The sequence below is a fragment of the Ictidomys tridecemlineatus genome, chromosome 2, assembly GCF_052094955.1.
Source record: "Ictidomys tridecemlineatus isolate mIctTri1 chromosome 2, mIctTri1.hap1, whole genome shotgun sequence".
In the NCBI taxonomy this organism is placed as follows: Eukaryota; Metazoa; Chordata; class Mammalia; order Rodentia; family Sciuridae; genus Ictidomys; species Ictidomys tridecemlineatus.
In genome coordinates this window covers 218,781,993-218,794,070 of record NC_135478.1, presented here as the reverse complement: position 1 = coordinate 218,794,070, position 12,078 = coordinate 218,781,993, and the positions used below count along the sequence as shown (strand labels likewise).

Below are 12,078 nucleotides of genomic sequence, written 5' to 3'. Positions count from 1 at the left end.
GTAATAGAAATTAACCTATGTCATTGTTTTATGGCTGAAATGAGTTCTTCTTTGTTTATAAATAAAAAGTTAAGTGCCATATTTAAGCATTATTTCTTAGCTTAGGTTCCCAGAGGTCAAGAATTTAAGAGTTGTTATTTCACTAATAAATGCATTCCATGAGAGCAGGCATGAGTGACAAAGGATTTGAAGCTGAGAGAGAAGCCTATAAAACCATAAAAGTCTGCATTGTTAATTTTCATGTTACTAAGAGCAATTTACTACAGGATTTGGGGTTCTACCTACACTAGAATATGTTTAAATTTTGTCTCATGACTATTTCCTTTAAAAGGAAAAATTATCTACTGTCTTCTACTTTCAAAAATGTACCCACTGGTCAGTAACTTCCCAGAATTTCTGGGTTGTTAAAGCATGGCTTGGATGTCAAGTGGGTCTCTCTTTGATGAAATCAATAGGGAAGGCCTAGGACCAGATGTGAGAAGTGCTTCTAACAGGAATAATATGAAATATCATATATTTCATAATATGAAATATCAATTCTACTCTGACTACTATACATGTAAAACAAGTATTTCTGTAATAAATTTGGAGAAGATGGAAAGATACTTAGCATAATAAGAATCTATTGCCCCGAAAGCCAAAGGTAAATGAGTCAAGACATTGGTTCCTCGTACACAGATAAAGTAATTACTATGTCAGAACAGACTTCCTTACAATGGACAGTATCCTCTTCTTCCAAGAGTAATATTTTCTCCATATCAGGCATTCTAGAGCATAAGGTTATGTTAAGGAGAGTGTGTAGTCATATACACATACACTTCCATTTCTTAATATTTTTCTTGAGGTCCCAGTTTCTATGTTAAGCTCTGGAGAGATTTCCCAATATGTTTGGATTTAACATCAGCCTCCACTTAACCAAATATATCCTCAGTTGGAGAAATATATGTGTGTGATTAAATAAGTCTTATTGAAGTCTTTAAAACAAGTGGAATATTGAATGAATACATCTTTTAAGGTGCATAAGAGAAATTAAATTCTTTATTTTGTATAGGAAGTACATACACATGGTTACAAAAATAAGAATACTAAAAGGCATACAATGAAAATCTCACTGCCTCCCTCACCCCATCTGCCAACTCCCACTTCCACAATTCCATAGCAATCAATTATTACTCTCTTATGATACCTTCCACAAGCAAACATGGCAAATATGAATATATTACTCATTTCTACCCCTTTCTTTCATAAAAGTTTGAATATTAAATTCAATGTGTTTTGTTCTTCTCACTTAGCAGTACAGCTTGGAGATCAGTTTCTACTCATTGCAGAAAGAATATTCATTCCTGTTACAGTTGCATAAAACTTCAACATATGAATAAAATACTATTTAACCAGTCACATACTGACATTGCATTCAGTATCAATATTTGGTTGTTACTAGATGCTGTTCTGGATAAATTTGTGCCTATGTCATAAGAAGTGGATACGCTGATTGGGAATACCGTGAGTTGAACTGGGGGAAAGGTGATATCCAATGCTGGAAAGAGCAGCACAGTGGAAAGCTGGACAATGGCCTGGAGGCCTGGGGTTTGTAAGGAGGGAAGGAAAAGAAGAGCCCAGGAATACTTTGCAAAATTGGAGCCACCGAAAGAGTAACACAAAGAGAAATCAGCAAAGAGAGTGGGCAGGAGAGAATGAACAAATAAAAGAGGACAAAGGAAGTGCCACGGACCTTGCAGAGACTGAAGACAGAGAAACACAGGAAGAGAGACCAGAGGCTGCCTCTTCCTCCGCCCTCTGCATTGCCCCATTCAGCCTAGGAACACACAGAGGAATATGCAGCTGCCATAGTCAAGCCCAGCTCTCCCTTGAGCTTCCGGAATACAACTCTATTGCCCACATGCTTTGTGGCAGCAGCATGATCTGGGTGTTACAGGCAAAAGAATACTTCCTTACCTGGCTGCTCCTCTAACACTCTGAGAAAGCCTACACGTTAGAGATGTGTAGATATTAAAAAATGACCACCTCTGGGTCCAGAATTGTGGAATGGCTCTACTCTCTTAACTCTACCAGTCAAGAAAATACAGAGTAGTACCACAGGAACAGGGCTTTTAGGACAAAATCAAGAGAATATGCTTGAGCAGAAAAGGAATAAGAAGCTTTACACAATCCACATAAAATACAGAACAATTTCAGGAAGAGGATTCAGGAACTTGGGATAAAGTAGTCATTCAGTTCTGTAGTCAGAGAATACTGTTCCTTATCTTTCCTGTTTAGAAATCACACACATATTACTTTTATACTAAAATGTTTAATTAACGTTTTATGTGAAACATTTGTAATTTGAGAAAGTATATATATATTTTTTTCAATGATAACTAACCATGTTAAAAAGTCATAACTTAAAAGTCATTTTGAACATGGATTATTTAACAATGATAATGATTATGATGATGTTCAAAGATATATAACCCCTTCTTAGATTATTCTAGAATCCATACAAGTGTTTTGCCATGTGAAATGCCTCAGGGTAAGGCTAGTGCCTGAATAGCTGACAACAATGTTTCATTCCATCCCGAAGGGCCTGTATGACTTTGTCATTGCGGAGCGTGAAAATGAAAGGGTTCAAGAAAGGGGTCACTACTGAAACCATCAGGGATACTACCCTGTTGTACTCAGCCGCCTGCGTTTGCTTGGGTTTCACATAGAGGAACAAGCAGCTGCCATAGCCAATCACAACACAGGTGAAGTGGGAGGCACAGGTGGAGAAGGCTTTCCTCCGGCCCGAGGCCGAGGGGATCTTGAGGATGGTGGAGATGATGTAGGTGTAGGAGACAATTGTAGGAATCAAAGAACCAAAAAGAACAAAAATGGCCATTAAGAAGAGGATAAACTCTGTGAAAATAGTGTCATTGCACGATAGTTTGAACAACTGCCCTCGATCACAGAAAAAATTGTTTACCACGTTTGATTTGCAGTAGGTAAGCTGAAATGTGGCATAAACTGGCCAAATTTGAAAAAGGAATCCAAACACCCATGACACAATTACCACAGAGTTGCAGGTGCGGCTGGTCATGATGATGTTGTACCTCAAAGGGTTACACACAGCCACGTAACGATCCACAGCCATCGCTCCAAGCAGTGTGAACTCTGTGGTCCCCACGGCAAGGTACAGGAAGAGTTGGACAACACATCCAGTCAGAGATATTGTCTGCGTCCCAGGGAGCAGCAATCCCCAAAGCATCACAGGGACGACTATGGTTGTGACTAGGATCTCCAGGACAGAGAGGTGAGCGAGGAAGAAATACATGGGGGACTGGAGACGTCTGTCAACACAGACGATCGTGATGATGACCATGTTTCCCATTAGTGTCACTAAGTAGAAGAGGCAGAAGATAGCAAAAAGGATATGGTGTAGATCTTCAGAGCCTGGAAAGCCAAGGAGATAAAATTCTGTGGCACTAGAATAATTCCCCAACATTTAGTTCAGAATCCTGGTTCCTTGTGTAATCTAGAGGGCAAGAGAGAGAGAGAGAGAATACTGCTTCTCATCCCCAGCAGCTTGGAAAAAAATCCACATCCACTCTTCTGTGACCACCTATTTTCTCCAGAATTCTTGGAGAATATCAGAACACAAACAAGGGTCCCTTAGCATGCCTGGGCCCCTTCCCTCACCTCATTCAGGTCTTTGCACAGCTTCCTTTCATAGGTCATCTCCTCTCATCCTCTCTAAAATGACATAGCACACCTTCACTCTCTAACCTCTATTACACTGTATTTTTCTTACTATTGGCTCTCATCCATATCTCAAATCATATACTTGATTTGTTTATTAATTTGTATTCAAAATCCCAAATTTTTTAAAATTTTATTTTATTTTTAAATTTGTTCCAATTAGCTATACATGACAGTAGAATGCGTTTTGACACATTGTACACAATTGGAGCACAACTTCTCCTTCCTCTGGCTGAACATGGTGCAGTCACACCAGCAGTGTAATCATATGTGTATATAGGGTAATAATTTCCATCTCATTCCACTGTTCATCTCACCTCCACACCCCCTACCCTACCCTCACTCCCCTCTGCACAATCCAAAGTTCCTTCATTTTCCCTCTCACCCATTATGGATTAACATCCGCTTATCAGAGAAAAGGTTTGGCCTCAAAAATCTCAAATTTAATTAACCTCAAATTTAGGTTCTTATATATGTCATTCACTTTGTCTTCCCTACATCACCAATGCCAAGAAGAACTCTATAAATAGTTTAAATGAATACATTAAAAAGTAGATTTTAAAAATCAGTGAATGAACAGAGATAACCAGTCTGACTGGCATTTTCCCATTCACTCCTCTCTAAAATGCAGTCAACCTGCACTCTCTGTTGGTGGAGATCTCTACAGAATAGAAAGCAGATACAGGAAGATCAGGCAGAGTGAGAGGGCAGGATCATAGGCAAAGGCAGAGCACTGAGTATGCCATAACAGGCAGAGAGAAGGGCGACCTGCCCTCTGCTATGGAGGAGTTGACATAGAGCTCACCCTGCATACAGCTACCTCATTCGTTCTTCAGGTTGCAAGTGTCTATTCTAGCACACCGTCAAGTCCAGTCCTTACATGATGATGTTCTCCAACTCTCTACTTCACAAGAAGGAACCCCTGGACGACACTTACCTCCAGAGAAGGGGACTTAACTGTAAAGTTCCACAACTCTCCAGGGATCTTCTTTAGACTGTCTCTTGCCTGGCTAGCACAGAGCTGTGGTCAGGAGAAAGAGCAGCTACTACTATCTCCATTCATAGTGAAGACCCCTGCCCACACTCAGAGCTTAGGAAGAAGCTCAGAAATTCTAGTGCTGGGGGGAGCTCAGCCTTCTCTATCTCTCTTATTCTCTGCTTCCTTCTTCCATTTATCTGTCTCCAAGGACAGTTATTCACTGAGGAACAATTTGCACAAGTTCAGAGACACACTAGGGATGTAGTGAAGGAAGAAAACTGAACAAAACTTTTACCTTTCTCTCCTGAGGCTAATCAAATTTAAGAACACTAAAAAGTTGTTTAATCAACAAACTTGAAATCTCCCTTATCAGGAACTTCTCAATACCCAGGCTTTGCCATCTTTCAGGCTTTAAGTTACTACCAAATAACCATGCTGTGCAGTGTTCACTATCTGATCTGTTTTTTTTTTTTTTTGTATGCCCTGATTCAACTTAGCCCTACGTAACCCCAAGCTGATGTACCTACTAGGGACTTCAAGACAAATATTAAAAATGTAGAAGCTACCAGATGAATTTCTCTCAAAAACTCTCTGCATCTCCAAGCTTTTATAAAATCTATCTTCCCACATGATATAGTCACTCTCTAATCAGATGTCCTCAATCTGCAGTTGTATGATGCACAGTACATGAAAAATAGAGGGGATTTGCCACTACTCCAACTTCACAATTTTTTACACAGTCCATTCCAATCCCTCCACACATGCATGGCAATGCAGCTGCTTAGCCATACATTTTCCTCACAAATCTTCAAGTCCTCCACCTCTCCGAGATGATTGAATCCAAGGGTTAAAAAATGAAGAACCAATGTTGGGGAGTGACACGAAATACTACATAAAAGTGGGAATGGCTGGGATGCTGAATAAAGTGGCAAAATTTCATGTAAAATATTTACTTGTGTATTTTGAGAAATAACTCACTTATCATAAGATTACCACTGGTCATATTTTAAAAAATAGAACTGTTTAAGAGGATATAATGCTCTATCTGCTTGATCCTCCTGATCTGTCTCCTAGAGCTATAAATTTATTTAAAGTTTATAGTATAACTATATAAGAAATTTTCTGTGTATGCACATGATTATCTCTATGTATTATTCTTAGATAAATGATATTTTAGGAAAGGTACTGTCCTCACATATATCATATATAATGTGTGTGTATGTGTGTGTGTGTGTATATATATATATTTGCTAAGACTTGTATTTTGACCTAGAATATGATGTATTTTGGAAAAGGTTCCATAAGCTGCTGAGAAGAAAGTGAATTCAGCAGTTTGAGGGTGAAATATTCTGTAATTTCTATTAGGCCCATTTGATTTACAATAGTATTTAGATTGGATATATCCTTATTGACTATATGCTTTGATAATAAAGGTATGTTGAAATCATCCAGTAGTATTGTGTTGGGAATCTATTTGAGATTTAATGAGTAAAATATAATACAAGGAGTATATTTTTAATATAACTGGGTGCATTGACATTTGAGGCATATATATTTACTATTGGTATATATTCTTGATGTTTTTTACCCTTAATCAGGATGTAATGGCGTTCTGTGTCTCTTCTGATTAATTTTGGCTTGAGATCAGTTTTGTCAAGGATAGCTACTTCAGCTTGTTTGTGAAATCCATTTTTCATGGAATGCTTTTTTCCCATCATTTTACCTTCAGTCTGTGAGCATCTTTGCCTATGAGATGAGTCTTTTGCAAACAGCATATAGTTGGACCTTGTTTTTTGATCCATTCTGTTAGTCTATGTCTTTTAATTGAAAAGTTAAAACCATTTATATTCATTCATTCTACCATGGATATGTGTTTGTGGTTTGCTATCACTTTGATCTTTTGTTATATTTAATTCTGTCTTGATTATCACTTAGCTTATTAATTGTCTATTGAACTTCACTTATTTGTGAGTTTGGGTATTGTTTTGGGGGGTCTTCTGCATGTATTTTGTATTTGATGATTCTTTGTAGTGCTGGCTTTGTTGTCATGTATTCTTTAGTTTATAAACTTAAAGTTTTCTCAGTATAGCATTCTTGGTTGGCAGTTGTTTTCTCTTAGAGCTTGAAATATCTCATCTCAGGCCCGCCTTTTAGTGTCTGTGTTGATAAATCACTATTTCTATTTCTTTATTTAAGCCTTATTGATTTACCTCTAAATGTAACCTAATGTTTCTGTCCGGTAGCTTTTTAATATTCTTCCCTTATATTCTATATTAATCATTTTGATTATGATGTGACATGAAGAACTTCTCTTTTGGTCTGGTCTGTTTGGAATTCTGTACGTCTCTTGTATGTATATGTTTCTCATTTCTGATATAGGGAAAGTTTTATGCAACAATCTCATTGAAAGTGCTCTTAATTCCTTTAACTTGTATCTCCATGTTCTCTTCTATCCCAGTGATTCTTATGTTTGGTTCTTGATGTTGTCCCATATTTCTTGTATATTCTTGTCATGTTCTACTATTTTCCCCTTTATTGTATTCCATATACTCAATTCATGTATCCTATCTTTAAGAATTGATGTTCTGTCATTGAAGGCTGAAGTTTTATTTTCTACAAAATCTATTCAGTTGGTGGTGCTTCCAAGTGAATTTTTAATTTGATTCATTGTGTCATTCATTTGGGCTCTGATTGGCTTCTGTTCACTATTTCTATTTCTTTATTTAAGTGGTATTCCTCTCCTGCATTGGTTCTCTTATTTCTTAGGTCTTCCTTTAGTTCACTGAACTTATTAATAATTAATTTTATAACCTTTTTCTGGAAAGTCATTCACTTCTCTATCTGTTGGAGTCTGTGTTTTGAATTTTGGGGGGAGATGTTTTCAGAGATCCTGGACTTCTGCAGCAATTGAATGGATTCCCCTTTCTCTTTAAAATACATGTCCTTACATGTGTAATTTTTAAATTTTTTTTTTAATTCTGAGATTTCTCTGTTTTTTATGTATGTATAGATGTCAAGGTGAGGGGAACTTTAGGTCATTGGTTCTGGTTATTCCTCCTTAGATTCTGTTGGTTTTTTTTTTTTTTGAGGATTTCATCTCCTCCTTCTATGAGTTGAAATTATGTTAGGTTCATCTGGAGTTAAATCTTGTGTGGGTGAGATTTATTATTGTTTGGCTAAATTGTGAGAATTCTTCAACATCATGGTCTCTTCTCTGTAGGCTTGAAGTGTCCCAGTCACTTTTCATTCCCTCTTGGAGCAGCGAACTAGGAGTAGTACCAATGTTAGTAACTGACATATAAAAATAAATGCCAGAGACTACTTTGACATCTGTAACATTAATTGCCACCTATATAGGAATGATGGGGCCAATGATTAACATTAGTACCAGTAATACAAAACTTTGAACTAGATCCAGCCTTCAACATCAAGGGTCTACTATGTCATGTACTGCATTAATAATCATCTCAACATGGATGGAGTATTAATTGCATCAACTACCTAACTCTATTGTTCAGTGGGATCACAGTTTCTTAAGTAAAGAAAATATAGGGTGGAAACATTGGAGAAAAGTTTGAAATTTTTTTTTTAAAAATGATCAGAGGAGAAGGAAGAGGTAGGTAGCAGATGTTGACTATAAAAAAGAATAAAAGATTAACTGAGAGCAATAAAATAAACAAAGAAAGGAAGTAGGAATCAGAAAATTTGACTTAGTAGGGGAAAAGAATGAAAAGAGGAGAAAAGAGGGGCCAAGGTATGAGCAGATCAGCAGCCATAAGATCTAATCAACTTGAACCCATGTACACTTGAACCCCACCTAAGACAAATCAGCGCTAAATAGTAAACAAGTGTTAAAGGAAGCAATTAATATGGAGGTAAAATTACAATAACATACATATACTTTTAAAATTTTATTTAAGCAGTTAGTACACACACACACACACACACACACACACACACCACATACATGTACACAAAATCACATACAATAGAAAAAAGCAAAAAGTAATACATTATGATGAAATAATGTTTGTAAAAACTTTTAATGGTTAAACATTTTTAAAGAACATAGAAATAGAATAAACTGGAATTATAGATAAAAGAAAAAACAAAAGTTTTTATGCATGTATATCATATTATGTATAGATACCACATTGTGTGTGTATGTGTGTATATATATATATAAATATATATATAATGTGTATATACTATATTTTATTAATACATTTATATGTTTATTGGTACCTAGATTGGTTCTATAGCTTGGCTTTTGTGCTGCTATAAACATTGATCTCCCTATAGTTCATTGATTTTAGAACTTCTAGATATATTCTGAGGAGTGGGATAGCTGGATAATATAGTGGTTCTACTCCTAGTTTTTTAAGAATCTCCACACTTCTTTCCAGAGTGGTTGCGTTAATTTGTACTTCCACCAAAAATGCATGTGTATACCTTTTTTCCCACATCCTTGACAACAGTTATTATTATTCATAATCTTACTAATTGCCATTGGAGTGAGGAAAAAAAACTCTGTGTAGTTTCGATTTGCATTTCCCTGACTGCTAGAGATGTTGAACATTTTTTCACATATTTATCTAACATTTATAATTCTTTTTTTAAGAAATGCCTGTTTAGTTCTTTTCCCATTTATTAATGCAGTTATTTATTTGGGGGAATGTTAAGTTTTTTGAGTTTTTTTTATATATTCTGGATATCACTCCCCTATCTGAGGAGCAGGTGACAAAGATCTTCTCCCATTCTATAAGCTCTCTTTTCTTGCTGTTGTTTCCTTTGCTGTGCAGAAGCTTTGTAATTTGATGCCATTTCACATATTGATTCTTGGTGTATTTCTTGCACTTTAGTGGATACTTGTTAAAAAAAAAAAAAGTCAACACCTATGCCATTATGTTGTAGTGTTGGACCTACATTTTCTTCTGGCAGTTGCAAAGTTTCTGATCTGATTCCTAGGTCTTTAACCTACTTTGAGTTCACTTTCGTGCAAGGTGAAAGATTGGCATCAAGTTTCATTCCTTTACATGTGGTGCACACCTGTAATCCCAGCAACTCAGGAAACTGAGGCAGGAGGATCACAAATTAGAGTCCAACTTCAGCAATTTAGTGAGGTGCTCATAAACTTAGTGATACCCTGTATTAAAATAAAAATAAAAAAGTTTGGAAATATATCGCAGTGGTAGAGTGCCCCTGAGTTCAATTGCCTATATCAAAAGAAAAAAATAATAACAGTATTTATAGGTGGGGGTCTTTGGGACTTAGGACATAATTAGGATTAGATGAGGTGATAAGGGTGGAACCTCCATCATGGCATTAGTGGCTTTATAAGATAAGGAAGAGATATCTAATTTGGAATGCTTGCTCTGCCTCATCATGGGATGCCATCTGTATGTTATGATACAATAAGAAGGCCCCCACCATACACCAAGCAGATGCTAGCACCATGCTCTGTCACCTCCCCATCTCCAGAACTATGAGGCAAATATGTTTTATCTATTTTCCAAACTCAGGCATTTTATAATCACAACAGAAAATGGACTAACACAGGAAATTGGTACCAAGAAGTGGGATTGTTACTATACAAATACCTAAAAATGTGGTCCCCCTGGAGTTCCCACCTGGGGTATGCTGTGGGAAAATGTTGGATGGAGTTGTGCCACAGTCTGGCTGCATGCCAGGTGCCATCCTGACTTGTTTACAGACCATAACAGAGTTGTAGCCACCAAAAAGAGTCCCCAATAGAAAAATGCCTAGTAAGACTATGGAAGCAGGAAGTGGCTTTGGAACTGGGTAATGGAAGGAGGCTAGAACAGTTTTGAAGTGAATTGCCACAAATACAGCTTTAAAGGTGTATGAGGTACATTCAGAGAAAGAAAAACCTAGGAAAAATCTGGAACTTCTCAGATTACCTAAATGATCACAACCAGAATACTGACAGAAATGTGGACAGTAAAGGCCATTATGATGAGGTCTCAAATGGAACTAAAGGACAACGTACTGGAACATGAAGTAAAGACCTCCCTTGTCCATGCCCTAAGACTTTACAGAATTCAGACCTTAAGAGCAATAAATGAGGATATTGGGCAGAAGAAATTTTTAAGCAGCAAAACATTCAGGAGGTCAGTGGCCACTTTTAACTACTAACAGTGAAACAGAGGGAAAAGAGATGCTTTAAAGGCAGAATTTACAATTAAAAAAGAAACAGCAGAAAGATTTGAAAATTTCACAATGTGGATATATACTAGAGAATGAAAGAAAATACCACATTTTTTAGGTATTTGTATAGTAACAATCCCACTTCTTGGTACCAATTTCCTGTGTTAGTCCATTTTCTGTTGTGATTATAAAATTTTCTTCTTTTTAGGAGAAGAAAATAAGGGTGTGACCAAGTGATTTCTGCTAAGGAGATTAATATAGTTAAAAGGGATCATCAAGACAATGATGGAAGAAAGATGCTGAAAGCATTTCCAGAGTGGTTGCATTAATTTGTACTCCCACTAAAAATACATGTGTATACGTTTTTCCCCACAGAAAATCTCTGAAGCAACCTTTCCTCTCCTAGGACCAGAGCTCCAGAAGGACAGAAGTGTTTCAGGAGACAGCCCAACGCACCCTTCACAGGCTAATGCTCAGTACTATCTGGAGTCTCCTCCCTACATTCTGGTATAGCATTCCTCAACTGTTCCACCTGTAGCTAGGCCTGTTGCTTCAGAGGGCACAAATATTAAAACTTGGTGGCATCCGTGTGGCATTAACTCTGCAAGCCTATAGAATGAAAAAGCTATATAATCATGGCTTTCAAATCTAGAATTCAAGAGATCTTGAGGATGGTCTGAGGGCCCAGGCAGACTTCTTTCAGTGGTCCCCCGGGAGTTCCCACCTGGGGTATGCTGTGGGAAAATGATGGATGGAGCTGTAGCCACCAAAAAGAGTCCCCAATAGGAAAATGCCTAGTAAGACTATGGAAGCAGGGTTGCTGCCAAGTACCCAGAACTGTATAGCTACCAACATGCAAAGCTAGCCTGAGAGTGGTGAAGTATAATCTGAGCCCACCAAAGCCATGGAGGCAGGGTTGCCTGAGTGTTTGTGGTCCCAACCCCTAAACCAATGTGCACAGGAAGCAAAACATAGAGTCAGGGATGATTACTCTTCAGCTTTAAAACAATATTTTTTCTCTGTTGGGTTTTGGACTATTCCTCCTTTTTTCTTGCCTATTTCTCCTTTTTGGAAAAGGAATGTCCATCCTATGGTGGTTCCACTATTTTAATTTTGATATAAATAACTTATTTTGAGTTCAGAAGCTCAGAGCTGAAGGAAATTTACCTCAGGATGAATCATACCTTGAGTCTCAT

General features: G+C 37.2%; 1 protein-coding gene across 1 annotated transcript; it reads right to left on the bottom strand.

The window, feature by feature from the left end:
- Positions 1-2,536: 2,536 nt before the first annotated feature.
- On the bottom strand, positions 2,537-3,481 carry LOC101973265 (olfactory receptor 9A4). The gene has a single exon (XM_005332442.3). It carries the CDS (start codon positions 3,479-3,481, stop codon positions 2,537-2,539), a length of 945 nt encoding a protein of 314 aa, XP_005332499.2.
- Between the last annotated feature and the right edge of the window lie 8,597 nt (positions 3,482-12,078).

What these genes read in the sequence shown, in the direction of transcription:
- LOC101973265 (XM_005332442.3), bottom strand. Translation starts at nt 3,481, where the DNA reads ATGTTGGGGAATTATTCTAGTGCCACAGAATTTTATCTCCTTGGCTTT.